The sequence below is a fragment of the Oryzias latipes genome, chromosome 23 (genome assembly GCF_002234675.1).
Source record: "Oryzias latipes chromosome 23, ASM223467v1".
NCBI lineage: Eukaryota > Metazoa > Chordata > Actinopteri > Beloniformes > Adrianichthyidae > Oryzias > Oryzias latipes.
In genome coordinates, this window is record NC_019881.2 from 540,773 (window position 1) to 555,831 (window position 15,059).

At 45.8% G+C, this 15,059-nt stretch overlaps 1 protein-coding gene across 1 annotated transcript in view; it reads right to left on the bottom strand.

The window, feature by feature from the left end:
* Positions 1-328: 328 nt before the first annotated feature.
* Positions 329-15,059, bottom strand: part of LOC101157410 (kinesin-like protein KIF21A) — a 62,704-nt gene continuing 47,973 nt past the window's right edge. Inside the window, exons 23-37 of the mRNA XM_020714266.2 lie at positions 14,585-14,750; positions 14,325-14,345; positions 13,831-13,894; positions 12,332-12,386; positions 11,990-12,192; positions 11,757-11,915; positions 6,894-6,926; positions 5,825-5,961; positions 5,670-5,754; positions 5,507-5,596; positions 5,278-5,436; positions 5,077-5,194; positions 4,839-5,009; positions 3,594-3,790; positions 329-1,882 (exon numbers count right to left, since the gene is read on the bottom strand). Of these exons, the coding sequence (XP_020569925.1) occupies positions 1,831-1,882; positions 3,594-3,790; positions 4,839-5,009; positions 5,077-5,194; positions 5,278-5,436; positions 5,507-5,596; positions 5,670-5,754; positions 5,825-5,961; positions 6,894-6,926; positions 11,757-11,915; positions 11,990-12,192; positions 12,332-12,386; positions 13,831-13,894; positions 14,325-14,345; positions 14,585-14,750 (1,710 nt within the window). The 3' untranslated portion in view covers positions 329-1,830. The remainder of the gene's footprint in view (positions 1,883-3,593; positions 3,791-4,838; positions 5,010-5,076; positions 5,195-5,277; positions 5,437-5,506; positions 5,597-5,669; positions 5,755-5,824; positions 5,962-6,893; positions 6,927-11,756; positions 11,916-11,989; positions 12,193-12,331; positions 12,387-13,830; positions 13,895-14,324; positions 14,346-14,584; positions 14,751-15,059) is intronic.

The window sequence follows — 15,059 nt, forward strand, 5'->3', positions numbered from 1 at the left end:
ACAACGTCTGGATCTTTGCTCTCATTACAGAGAAACAGGAAAGTTCCTGTTTAGTTTTGATGCTTTAGGGTTAGAGATTCGTACAAATTAAAGCCGTAAATATTCACACGACAGGAGAAAAGGAGGACTTTTTGACGAACAACCAGCAGTTTGGACTTTTATGGAGCCGTTTTAAAGTTTCTACATTTTAGAATCACCACAAGTTTCACTTTTCTCCTGTAAAATAGGTGAAAAACTGCTGCTGAAGCAGCTGCCAGCTCTGTCACAGATATTCTCATACGTTAGCGCCACCATGTGGTCACTGCATGGAACCACACCAAAACAAGCAGATGGTTTTTTCGTTTATTTCCACACAAACATGTCAGCTAAAACAGAACAAAATGACCAACCACCGACATCAGTTTTTATTTATTGTGGTGACAATTTCAATAATGATGAAATCCCATTCTGAGAGTAGAGGCACACATACGTCTGTCACATGACACGGATGGAGACGTTCAAACACGGATAGATATGAAGCATCAGTGACTGAATGGAGCTCCAGCATCCATGCAGGAGAGCTGAGCCAAAACGCAGATGTGTCGTCATGACGATGGTCGCAATAACGCTGGTGTTTTTGGGATCCTCACCGTCAGACTCCACCCCACGATTCCCAGAGTCCTGTGCTGTTTGGGGTCAAAGGCCATGAAATAGTTCTGTCACATCATCTACAGCTGAGACGCTGCGATTGTTCTGCACTGGCAGCTAGTTTGCAGTTTGGTGAACAGGAAGTGCTAGAACTGATTCCGATTATTTACAAAATAAAAGCTCATATGTTGATTTACTATTTCTACTTTGAATGAATTCTAAATTCAATTCTACAGTGAAACACGTTCAGGTTGTGTTTTTAGGCCCGATCCTTCCCCTACCTCTGCAACTGTTGGGGCATTTGGAGGGGTAGGGGTGCAGAAATAGTTTTTTAAAGGTGACACCCTGGTGGGGGTGGAAACAGAGCCCCCCCCACCGCCGGACCCGCATGCTGCCGTGGAGGACAAACGCATTTCTTCATGTGGGCGTGGTCTGACGCAGAGCTTTACGTTAAGTCAGTCGTGACCGTGACCTTAAGGATTACACTGATGCTGGTCTGCATCTCCAGCCCTGGCAGCTACGCCTCAACCTGGACGACCGGCCACTGTTGATGATGTCATCGAGTGGGAGGGACTTACAGGTCGCTGAATGTGGGGACGGGTTCTCATGAGTGCTCTCTGATTTAGTGAGGGGAAAATGAAGGTGATCCAACCTGGTAGAGCGTACCTCACCTTCCACCAACATTGGCTGGGATAGGCTCCAGCAACCCTGAACAGAATGAGGGAGTTTAAGAAATGAATGGAGAGTTATCCTCCAATGTTTCCCCAGATGTTTAAAATGGAAGAAAAGATCTGAGAGCAGAAACAGACACAGCAGGCACCGGGAGATAAAGTACAGCAGCGGCGCCGACAAACGGGTCAAAATGCCGACAAACTTCCAAAGGGCAGATTGATTGAAATAAATTAACTAGAACAGCAGGAAATGCATTTCTCTAGAAATGATGAGTACATTTAACAAATTCATGTATTTCAGCTGGTTTTCCCTTAAATATAAGGGGAAAGAAACGGCTCAGAGGTCAGAGGTCAAAACAGCTCTTAGTAATATTTGACCTAATATTCAACCTGGAAAACAGAAGCAGAGTTGAGTGTTTGGTTTGCAGAAGCATCAATGATTGAAGGTACTTTGAGTCCGCATGTTTCCAGTCTTTGGGTTTCACAGTAACTCTTCATGTGTGCATAGTCTGGAGTTTGGACCAAATCCTCGTCAGAGATCCTCCACAGACACAGCGGATTCCCAGATTCTCACCGTGCGGTCGCTAAGAAAGAGCAAAAACAGAAAGGTTACAACTTCTCATTGAAAAAAAGCTGCAACACCTGGATAGACCCTACAACCACCAATCCACTGATCCTGACTGAGAAAGGCCGCTGTGCGCCTATATGATGACGTATGATGCTTTACCAAACGCAGCACTTGACATCACTACTGACTTTACTTTGTGAAAAAGGAGCTAAAACAGTTTTTCTCTGCAGCAAAATCAGAGACTTCCTGTTGATGATTGAACAAATATTATCAAAGGAATTCTGGTACCTTTGGAAAAGTGACACTAGGTCAAATGTCAAGAATGTTTAAAGGGTCTACACAATACTATGGTCCATACTATGGTATTATACTATCTATACCATACTATGGTCCATCCCATACTATGTCCTATACCATACTATGGCCTATACAATACTATGGTCCATCCCATACTATGGTCCATCCCATACTATGGCCTATACCATACTATGGCCTATACAATACTATGGTCCATCCCATACTATGGTCCATCCCATACTATGGCCTATACCATACTATGGCCTTTACCATTCTATGGTCTATACCATACTATGGCCTATACCATACTATGGCCTATACCATACTATGGCCTATACAATACTATGGTCCATCCCATACTATGGTCCATCCCATACTATGGCCTATACCATACTATGGCCTTTACCATTCTATGGTCTATACCATACTATGGCCTATACCATACTATGGCCTATACCATACTATGGCCTATACAATACTATGGTCCATCCCATACTATGGTCCATCCCATACTATGGCCTATACCATACTATGGCCTATACAATACTATGGTCCATCCCATACTATGGTCCATCCCATACTATGGCCTATACCATACTATGGCCTTTACCATTCTATGGTCTATACCATACTATGGCCTATACCATACTATGGCCTATACCATACTATGGCCTATACAATACTATGGTCCATCCCATACTATGGTCCATCCCATACTATGTCCTATACCATACTATGGCCTATACAATACTATGGTCCATCCCATACTATGGTCCATCCCATACTATGGCCTATACCATACTATGGCCTATACCATACTATGGCCTATACCATACTATGGTCTATACCATACTATGGTCTATACCATACTTAAGCCTTTCATAGTAAACAACATCCATGTGATCATATACTGGAACACAAAAGAACCAGCTTTTTAATTATATGGTAGTTATTTTAACAGTTTTTTTCCAACCCAGAAGTAAGACGACTTGACCTCTGAGGCTCCGCCTTTTGCTGCGTGTGTGTTACGCCCATTTCATGACATCATCCTAGGGCTGTCTGTGTTTCTCCCAACGGGAACTTTTGTAAAGATAGATGTTCATATTGTGCGAATAAAGAAAAGAGTTTTTGCCAAACACCGCTAGCTCCACAGAGAAAGAGGGCGTGTGCGTTAGCCTGTGGGCGGAGCTGTAACCACAAACTCTTCCTGGAAGGGGCGGTTCCTCACTGTTCTACATCAGCTGGTTAAAAACCTGCTGGTTTTAGTAATTTTGTTTTTAGAGGAATTTTTAGAAATTTGCAAACAAATTAAAAACCACTTTGGGTTGTTTTTCAAGAGGAATGATTCTTATTACACCTGAAAGCTCCCAAAATGGTTTTGCGTGGCCCTTCGAACATGGCAGAGCTCCACGGTGACGGTCATGACTCACTCTGAGGCGGTGAACAGATGACTTCTGTTGGAGGCCAGGCCGTTGATGGGGCTGTCGTGTCCCTGGACTTCACCCAGTGACGCCATGGAGTCGCAGTGCCAAAGGCGCAGCAGGCCCCCCCTGCAGCCGCTGAGCAGCACCGGGGAGCCCGGGACCACCCCCAGAACACTGACCCAGTCTGGCTGAGTGCTGACCGCCTGGAAGGTCATTGGAGCAGTTTTTAAAATCAGAGTTTATAAAAAAATACTTACAAATTAAAAAAGCTGCATACACACATTAGAATGAATACATTAATAATAAAGAATAAGAATAAATAAATTCATGTATTTATTAATATGCATTACATTTACTTACTTCCACTTATGACAGAAAGACAATAAAGTACCCTTCATTGCCTATTTTGGACTCTACTTGGCCCAGAGAAATTTGACGTTGCTACGGCAACAAGAATAACAACGACAAAAACGTTGAAGAATGCTCCATCCTCCCCAAGAAGAAAAGACCCAAAAATAGACCAAGAGGACGCCAAGCCGGGATCAGAAACCAGGCACACAAACCGGTGCTTCCCACTGTACCATAGCCCAGTATGCCTTTGGAAACTGATCATTTTATTGATCTAAAAACATTAACATCACAGGATTTCAGCAGTGTGTTCGTCCAAACAGGCTCTGATCAAACACTGAGTAGGTAGGATAGGAAAGATCAGAGAAGACGTTGGAGCGCCACGCCAACCGTCTGACCAATGAGACGCGGTTAACGTCCTCACTTCCTGGCTCAGAGTCTGAATCCCCGCCCTAACCCCCAACTACTAGAAAACTATGTAGTGCTCTGGATTTTAAAAGCAATCCAGAAGCCACGCCCACTACTTGTTTTCTTTTTTTTAAGAGATATTTATTTCGGTTATGTTAAACAAACAAACATCAACATAAGCATTGACGTCATTGATTTCACAAAGTTAAAATCTAATTATGAGCGTTTTGAGACGATTATTTATGATTGACCGTCTTTTGAAGACGAAAACGTTTATAGTTTATTAAAAACTACATTAACATACGTTTTTTTGGTAAAAATGTTCTGCTGCAATGCATTGTGGTCTATATTCCCCGATGTAGTGAGCATGGAAACACTGGTTTTTCAGAGAGCCCTGAGGGGGACGTTCACTCAGCCGAGGGGTCAGTGATTTAGGGTTTGAATGTCTGCATTTCCTGCTGCAGTATGTGACAAAGAAGCTGGGATGGATTTTACCCGTAAAAGCTTTTTGCTGGCCAAGTCCCACTTGAGAATGGAACAGTCTCTGGAGCTGCTGTAGAAAACCTCTCCATGTACAGCCAGGGACTCCACGCTGTCCTGGTGGGCGGGGTCAAAAGTATGGCTGGGGGTGACACATCCCTGGACTCCCTCCGCCACCTCAAACATCTGAGCAGAGGAAATCTCCATGACGACCGGACCCTTCAGGGACGGTGGAAGAAAAAACAGCTCCTACTTTCAGGCGGTGGTCCTTGGAGCCGGTGAGCGTGGCGTCCTGGCCGTGGCTCAGCCGCTCCACGCTCAGACACAGCACGGGCGCCGTGTGTCCCGTCAGCTTTCCTGTGGACACAAACCTGAAAGAGGGCGACACTTCACTTAGCCACTCCCACCAGCAGCTGCACGTCTTACTCGGACAATGGTGGAGCCGCAGACGTACTTCCGGAGGTCCCACATGCGCACGGCGTTCCCGGCGGCAGCGTACAGGAAGGAGCCGGACGGGTTGAGGGCGATCTGGCTGATCTGACTCTCTCCAGGCGGAATGGACAAACTCCTGGAGGAGGAGCAGGCGTCCCCTGATGCCACTTGTCCGGATGACCTGTGAAGGAACGGCGGCGGTGGAGTTTGATGCTGCGTTTGGCGTGGGACGTGGGAGGAGGGCGCCTTACGTGAGCGTGCGGATACACTTGGCCGAATCTCTTATGTCCCAGACTTTGATGTAAGCGGAGGAAACGGTGAAGACCAGGCTGGAGGTGTACCTACAACACGCCATTTACCAGGTAAAGGACAGCGACAAAGCAGTTCTGACCAGCGTGTTTCCAGGACGTTTACCTGACCGACGCCACGCTGCTGGGATGATCTGCCAGAGACATGATCTCCTGACCCGTCACCAGGTTCCACACTTTGCACGTTCGATCTAAACGCACAAGTCCGAGGTCAACCAGAGCAACGGCCCCCGCTCAGGGGGGTCTGCAGCAACAACGTACCTTTGGACCCCGTGAAGAGGAGGTCATCTGTGGCGTCCACACACAGCACGGGTTTGGTGTGTCCTTCCGCCACGTGCACGCACACAACGGGACACCCTCTGCTGTTCTTGAGGGCCGACACGGGGTTGATCACCCCTCTGGGACAAAGAAGACAAACCTACAATGAGATTCTCCTCTTCAAATCAGAAAGACACGAGTTCCAGTGGATCAGGGTTTGGTCCAACAGGAAGTCCCACTCCGTTCATCTTCTGATCTCTCAGTGCTCCCTTACTTACGATGAAGCCGTTTGTAGAATCGTTCTCTGGGACACTGATTCTGCAGAAGTCCTCAGACATTTGCATCAGTTATGGGGGGGCTGTTGGCGCAGCTCCACTAGTTTCTTATCATCCCTTTGTTTACACTCTCTCCTGCTAGCTTACAGCCCTCAGAATCACAGCTAACAGATGCGGTGCAGCAACACTGTTCAGTCCTTCAGTTTAGATCCAGATTCCAGCTCAGACGAGGAAAACAGAGACGTAGGTCTAGCTTCTTTATAAACGTTTGTCTTCCATCATCAGAAAATCCCTCAAGAACATTTTTATCTGAATGGGTTTTGATCCACAGCTCCATTCATTCACAGACTTCACTTCTACTTTCACTGCTTGTTAAATTAGTTTACTTTCATCAGGCATGGTAAACTCCACTCACAAAGAGTAAATAAAGAACAAAACAGTAATTATGACACTTCCACCATGGTATGCAAAATGGTCAAAATGGTAGATGGAGTACACTAATACTACACTTTACAGAGCCTGTCCATTCATTCCCATAACACTGGCTCCACCCTATAACCCCCATGAGCAGTGTGGGGTTCAGTGCCTTGCCCAAGGACACTTTGACATGTGTGGGCAGGCAGGGAACCGAACCTGTAAACTCCTGATCAGAGGTGGACCACTCTGCCTCTGCTCCACAGGAACAGACATTGATGGGCCGAAAGTGACTTTTTTCAGATAAGAATAGATTACAACAGTTTTGTTAAAAAAAAAATCTAATGTCAGGAGCTGCAGATGATGTGACAGGTGTGGATTACCTGTGGCCTTCAAAAACAGGAGATTCCTCCAACCTATGAACAGAAGAAAAGGATTTTAAATATTACTTTAGAATCAGAAGAGTTGATGTCATTTGTTTGTTAAGAAGAGGAAAACAAACAACATAAAGTGTTTATTTCAATATAAAGATATCAAATCTAGCCCTGAGACCGTCTTTGGCTTCTAGAGTGAAGAAAGTGAAACTAGCTGCATTTCACCAATAATCCACTAGAGGGAGATTTCTGTTCAGTCCATTGAAACCGATCAGGGTCACCTGTTCCTCCTGGACTCCACCTTGTTTAGCTGCTAACCTGCTTCAGTGGAGGCTGATCAGCTGGACTGAATCAGTTTCTGATTGGCCGAACTCACCTGATCCAGGTGAGCAGCAAACAGGCTTGGTGACCCCCCATTTAGAATTATCCTTTGCTGCATCGCAGTCCACCTTTTTGCCGTGTTACGGGTTTTTTCAGCTTTCAGGTTTCAAACAGAGATGTATTTGTCAAAGCTTTGCTCTGACCGTAAGTCCTGACGCCATCAACGTGGATCAGCTGATCGGCAGAGAGAAACAGCTTTTCACCGGTAATCAAGTGTTGCACACCGGCACAAAGCCACAAAAAAGGGGGCCTGGCTGCAGACACCGTCTTGTCTGCAGCCAGGCCCCCCCTCTTCTTGGTTGAAAAACTCCAGCTTAAACAATGTTGTCATTGGGTCATTTACCCCTTCATCTACATCAGGGCCCCCAAATCCAGACCTCCAGCGCCGGTGTTTTTAACCCAACCTGCCATTAAAGCTCCTTATTGGCTAAACACACCTGATCAGGTGATCAGCAGCAGATAACCAGCAGGACACCGGCCCCCCAGGTCTGGATTCTGGGCCCCCTGCTCTACAGTGTTCCTACTAATGCTATTTCTTCTGGGGAGATGAGTCTGGCTAGCTGTAGCTCCAGGGCTCCAGACTAACTTTTTTCACTAGGAGCAAAGTGGCCCCTAACTGAAAATTTTAGGGGCACAACCAGAAAATTTAGGGGCGCATACCGTAAATCAACATTCTAACCAAATCTACTAATTTCCACTGTATTACTAATAAATACTTTAATAATAGATGCAGAAATTACAATACGCTGTTTCTAATTCAGTGTCACATTTTAATCTTCACTTTTGAAGATGCAACAAGAAGGTAAACTGACAGCACCATCGCTGTCATGACAGTACAAATAAGTAAAGAAAACAGATGGAAATTTATCTTTGTGACACCAAATAGGTGCAGCCAAGATGCACAATAAGCGTGTTTGAGATCACCCAGGTGAACTCAACGCTGCGCAGATCACCTGGGGCCTGTTTCACAAAGGAGGTTAAGTGTAAACTCTGAGTTCATAAACCCGGAAATCAGGGAAACCCTGGGTTTTCCGTTTCAGAATCGGAGGTTTGTCAAACCAGAGAAAGCAGAGTAAGTCAAACCCGTTTCTGAAAGAGAGTTAACTTTTACTCGGAGTCAGTATCCATGGTTACTTATGCTGTGAACCTAACCTGGTCGGGAGCAGGTTTTATTCTCCAAACTCGAAGTTTTTGCCGGTCCCCTCCCCTTTTTAAAGACGAAGCACTATATTTCGCTTCAACCTTCATTGCCCACATTTCCGTCACGCGATCTAAGTGACAAGAATGGCTTGTCCTTTTTTGGATTACCCAAAGATGAGGAGGCTGCATTAATTCGTAGAGAATTACATTTACCTCGTACGAGGATTTTGAGAAGACTCAATATTTTGTCATTGCTCCATACGTTTTTGTTTGAGCGTTACCGTTTTTCGTTGCAGTCAATTACATATACAATGAAAACAACATTAGGTCTTGCTATGTAGATGTTTCATATGTCAAATATTGTCAACAAAGCCTACATCCATGACATGCTCACATTTGAACTGATTGAATTATGTTTTTATACTTCATTTTTAGCTGCTGCCATGTTATTTTAATTCCTGCAGGATTGCATCTACATGAAAATGAAATCAGGGACATTGAATTAGATTAATGTAACAATTACTTTTTGGAAACACAATTTTCTAGCACTGCTTACTTTCTTAATCCCATATAAACCTATACCACTTGATCAATACAGGGGTAGTGTTGCAGCGTGTGTGTGCTGAGCGGGGTGCAATCCACGAGAGACAAGGGGAGGGGCGATTGCAGGTGCAGATGGGGGGGGGGGGGGGGTGAGCACGGATGAGGAGGACGGAGAAGGTGTCATTCCCAGAATAACTGTTTTGGAGTCATTCTTATTCCGCTCTGGAGGTTGAGGGTTTCCAACGGGAAGTGAACCCCGAAGGAGAATTCCCTTCGGCCCTGAAGGAAATCTCCCCTGCGCTTTTGACCACGCACGGTCGGAAAGACGAGAGAAAAGAAGGAAGTCTTTGCGCAGCGAAAGGTTCAACAGTAGACAAAAGTTCACTTTTAAAAACACAATTGCATGTATTAATATTAAAATGACCAACGTTTGCTAGAGGGGAAGGTTAACAAAAAAGTCCTCTAAACATTACCGACGTTAAATGCATTTTCCCCCAGATTGGTTCTGTACACTATGCAGCATTTCATGCATTTACACCAGGAATAACACTTCAAAAGTACACCTAAATATAGCCATTTTTTATTTCACACCTTACGCTATTTAAAAAGTTATTACAGTCAATATTTATACCAATGATTTAAATGCAAACTTAGGCATTAACTTGAGCAGCTATGTTTTCCACGCTAACTGTCTCTGTTTTGCAGATGCAGCAGTGTTGCTTTTCTTCTGGAATATGTGCTCATATTCACTGTAACTCTGCAGCAGCACGTCAAGTTCAGCTGGAGAAAAATACGCAGACCTCTTTGTTTTCACGGTTGCCATGGTGACTCGTGATATCTGCGCTCCATTGATAATGGCTTCTTATAGACGCGGTGCGCACGCTCACCTCCGAATCAGTCCACTCAGAGTTGATTGATCTAACGCGGATCAGCTGCTCTGAAACTGAAAACTCAGAGTTGTCAATCTCTCGATTGACCAACTCAGAGTTCAGGTTTGACCTCAGAGTTGGTTGAACCTCCTTTGTGAAACAGGCCCCTGGTGTGAGACATATATTTTTGTTTTTGCTCCAACATCAACTGTCAATCATCGTTGGTCTCCCCAACGATCCAGGCGAGGTGCCGGTTCATCTCAAACACGTCTATCGTTGCATTTTCCCCACGTATTTTCAGTGAGTCTAAAACTAATGTTGTTTTTGCTCGAGCGTGTTTAAAGTTCAAGCCCCGTTAGCTGTCACGCAAGTAGGTGTGGGACATTTATTCTCCTCAGCTACCCCGACTCCCGCGGGACGGGAGCGGTGTGCTGCCGTAACGGCCGTACATAACCGTTTGATGCGCCGCCGTAACCGTAACCAAAACCTAAACCTTCCTCCGGGTCTGTGAGACCCAGAGAAAAGTTCAGCACGGACTGCATGTATTTAGAAAATTACGAGCGAATAAATACGTTCTAGAAAGGAAAGTAAGGAACTCCTTCATGTGGTCCGGAGAGGGAGCTGTCAGGTTTCCTGCTTTCAAGCCCTGTCATTGTCCCGCCCCCAAGAGTAATTTACACCACTGTGATTGGTTGGTCAGCTCCGTGCACGACAATGAAAAAGTGTCATTCAATAAACTGGCGGGCTGCAGTTACATTAAATTTTCATATTGAGTCGGGGGCCGCAAAATATCATCTTGGGGGCCGCAAATAGCCCGCGGGCCACGAATTTGAGATCCCTGCTTTACATTAGCCGCAGGTCGGAAGAATGAATCAATGGTTCGCTTGCTCATAGCTCAGACGCACATATCAGGTTGTGACTATATTTGTCTCCGTTTCCTTCCCACAGATGTTTACGCGCGCGCGAATATCTCTAGGCCCCGCCCCTCCACATATTTTAGCCACTTACAGTGACTTACTCTTCTCACACGCAGTGGCCGCCTCACAGACAGGTACCACGCGAGAGTGTGTGCTCGCGTTTTATGAGTATGTGCGCGAGTGTGTGTCTGCCTGCGTGCGTGTGCGCTCGCGTCTCAGATTATTTCATTGATCATTGATGTGCCCCTTCCACGTTTAATGTATAAAAAATACGGAGGGTGGGGGAGGCAAATTTACTGGTCGCACATGTGCGACTGGATGTAAAATTCAGTCGCACACTCTCAAATTTTGGTCGCAAAATGCGACCAATTGGTCGCAGTCTGGAGCCCTGAGCTCACATGTTGATGTCTGACATGCATGATCCTCATGACCTACAGACATTCTTGGAACACCGTCAGTCTTCAACATGATGTGCAGTTCATGTGATTCCAGGAGATTCTGAAGTGCAGAGAAACAACGTTGCTCTGATATGCAAAGCAGGGAAGAGCATGAAGAGTTCATCCTGTCAAGCAATGTCAGTCTCTGTAATGTCTGTTAATGTGCGTTTTGGGCTTCTGCGTTTAAAACGCGTCGCTACAAACGCCTGTACGGCCCTTTGCAGGCTCCACCTACAGTGAGGGGCCACTGAACGCGCTAAAAAGTAAACCAGGTCAGGGACTCGGACTCGGTAATGACCTCTGGGTGACCTCCTGAAAACACTAAAGTACCAACTGTTTGAATCCCAGCGGTTTGTGCCTGGAATTCCATGACACCAAGTCTTTAGGTTTGAATGGAGCCGTGAAGAAAAACTCTATTTGCACCGCTTCAACATTTTACCCCAAGCCTCTTCCAACTGTGAGAACATTCGCTGATATGCAGCGTGGAAATGCTATGCTAATCCCCGAGGCTGTGCTGAGCGCCTTCCTGACGGCATCACGTGTCAGAGGCCGCCCAACGGAGGCGGCTGCTAACGGCAGACTCACAAGGATTTGGAATCAGAGGCTTTAGCTCTGGTTTCTGTCTGTGTCGGTGTTGGGATGTGGGACACCGGAAGGCCTTTCTCATGCATCTTCCGCCGGGTGAGGGGGGAGCGTTCCAACAAATCCCTCCTGTTCCCTGTAGGCGATCTGGATCCAGAACCTCTGAGACCAGCAGTTAAGCACAGAATCAGAAGCTGTTTACCCTAAAATATCATCATCTTTGCTCAGACGCTTACACCCCAGCCGGCCTGGCGGACGGCGCAGACGGGGAGACGGTTGGCTCACGGCTGGGGGGCTGACCCTGCTTTCCTGCAGGCCCTTCCAGGAACTCCGGGAGGGGTAGAAGAGGACCCGGGAAGTCTCCAGTTGGGGGGTCACAGGACCGATCCCCACTGCCGGCATAGAGCAGCTCCATTTGGGTGGTGGTCCGCCTCCGAGCCTGCAGGATCGGAACCGTTTGTAACAACCAACACTTGAATTAGTGGAACAAACTAATTCCACTTATGGAACAAACAGAGAGGATTCTACTAACAAACAGCATTTACACTACAAAAAAACGCATCGTTACAGCACTGCACCTTGTTTCTTGGTTTAGTTTCTCCACATAACTTCATGAGATCTGATGTCAGAGAGCTGAAACAGGAAGCAGAACAGCTGTCAGTGGAACTGGTTTGGTTGAAGACCATGAAACCACAGCACATCTCTTTTCTGTCCTGCCCACTTCAGATTTCTTGATGCCACGTCCTGCTCAGAGGGTGAGAACATCCCAGCTACAGCCAGACGTTTCTGAACTGACTGATCATCTTGGACAACTCATAACAAATCACAGTAAAGATGCAATTTAAGGCAGCCATAGTAACCCGTTAGCTCCGCCCAAACCAACAACAGCCTGAAGCTGGGCAAAAGGGTGAAAATACATTTTTGATGGGTCTACCTACCCAGCAGACCAACATGACCCTAAGTATGCACTAATGTGAGCTCCAGGAAAATCTGAACAGCTGATTTCTAACCCCTCCCCCTTGACTGCTGTGAGAAATACCAACAAGCCAAGAAATATCGACTAATTATTCCTAATCGGTCTGTGATGAATTTAGTGTCAAATTAGCTTATTTAACGTGAAGCTCCAGAGTTGTCATTCCTTTGGCTGCTGTAACTTGTCAGCTGATGTAACTCCGTCTGGATGAAGCTCGTCTGCTGGACTAAACATGTAGTTGTAGAGTTAGATAAGTTAATTCTTCTCTATGAGGTCTGGTACATCGTCTGTCCGTCCTGGGGGAGGATCCCTCCTTCATGTGGACACCCCTGAGGTTTCTATTTGTCCTTTTAGGAGTTTTTCCTAGAGGAGGGTCTAAGGGCAGAGATGTCCAGTTTAGTTTAGTTTAGCTTAGCTTAGCTTAGTTTACTTTAGTTTAGTTAAGTTTAGCTTAGCTTATTTTACTTTAGCTTAGTTTAGTTTAGCTTAGCTTAGGTTATCTTAGTTTAGCTTAGTTTAGTTTACTTTATCTTAGCTTACTTTACTTTAGTTTAGCTTAGCTTAGTTTAGTTTAGCTTAGCTAAGTTTAGCTTAGCTTAATTTAGTTTACTTTAGCTTAGTTTAGCTAATGTTTACTTTAGCTAAGTTTAGCTTAGCTTAGTTTAGTTTACTTTAGCTTAGCTTAGTTTAGCTTAGCTTAGTTTACTTTAGCTTAGCTTAGTTTACTTTAGCTTAGCTTAGTTTAGCTCAGCCATCAGCTGCTGTATTTTATAACTTTGATGTTTTGTCCAGTTATCTTTCAGCTGATATACATATACATCCGGTCTACCATAAGCCACTTTTCCTGCTTCAGAGTCTGTTGAAATGAGGTTGATGAGGTAATCAAAGAACGTGTCACCAACATTATCTTTGGTGCTAAGCCAGGGTTAACATAGGACTAGATGAGACGTTTTCTTCCTTCTGGAACCAGCCTTCAGTGGTCATTTGAGGAACTGCAACATTTAGGATTTGTTGGTTGCCTTAAAATTAGGGAACAAAATGGGGCAACCTTGTTGTGAAAGAGGTTTCTGCCAACGTGGTAAACGTGAAGATTTATTGACCCACCTGCCGTCAGAGGCGGGGCTCGGCGTGGACTCATCGCTGCTGCTGTCGTCTCCATTCTCAGCACCTGGGGAAGCCAAACAGCGTTGTCAGAAGGCGTGGGGGTTCCATGTGGACAGCAGGGAGGATTCATTCAGGAGGCTGGCCTGGGGGGGCAGCCTCAGTGTTTACAGTCAGGGGGGGTACGAACAGACAGACTCCACAAACACAGCAGAGCAGACACAGACTGTGATGCTTCAGCTCCGTCAGCTTCAGTGACAGACTAGCAGGGGGGGGTGACGTGCACATTATTACTGCATCTGTGTTAGTCCTTTGGATGCACGCTGCAGGATTTCTCACTTTTAAACCACTAAACTACAAAATAGAGCCAAAAATGTCCTTTTTTAGAGTTTGGTTGGCATCAATACAAAAAGATGATCATTCTTCAAGGTCTTAGTTGGATGGGAATCGAGCAGCGTGCACGTCTCTCAGATGCGCTCGCACAGCCTCGTACTCACCTGCTGACAGCAGCCCTAACTCTGGATTCACCCAAAAAACAGACAGAAACCAAATCAAAGTCAAACTCAGGAGATGAAGACACAGAAATGGCTCCACAGAGTTTTGCACGCCTCATGTTTGTTTCTCGAGGATTTTAGATGTAGACTTCCAGAATAAAAGCTTGTGAAGTGTGTAAAATGAAGTGCAGCAGCTTGGCTGAAGAGGAGGCGATGGAGACGGTGATGACGGCGCTCCACGCCGCTGAGGACGGCCTCCGTACCTTGCAGGGCGCTGCCCAGCAGGGCGTCCAGCTCGGGGTTGATCTCTGCTTTCTCCTTCAGCATGTGGAACAGCAGCTGGTTCTGCGTGCTGCTGGTGATCTCCGTCTGCTTCAGCCGGCCCTCCATCACCTTCAGCTGGGACTCCTTCTGGGCCGCCTGTAGACCCTGATGGGGGGGCGGCGGGTTAGCACCCGGAGGCAGACCTGAACCATCTGGACTTGGTGGAAAGTAAAGCCTAAAACGTTTCTGTCCTATTGTCTCTACGTTAACCATTTCACTGTTAATCTGGTCAGAATGTCTATTTTAACATTTTCACTGACAGACATTTTTACTGTTAGTGCTCAGATATAAAAAAAAATCCCATCTTTGAAAAGTTCTATTAGAGATCTAATGTATTCTATTTTGCAGATGGAATCAACAAATCAGCCTAAAAACAACTTCAAGTTCAACTAAACCCAAATCAGCACTTCTTCC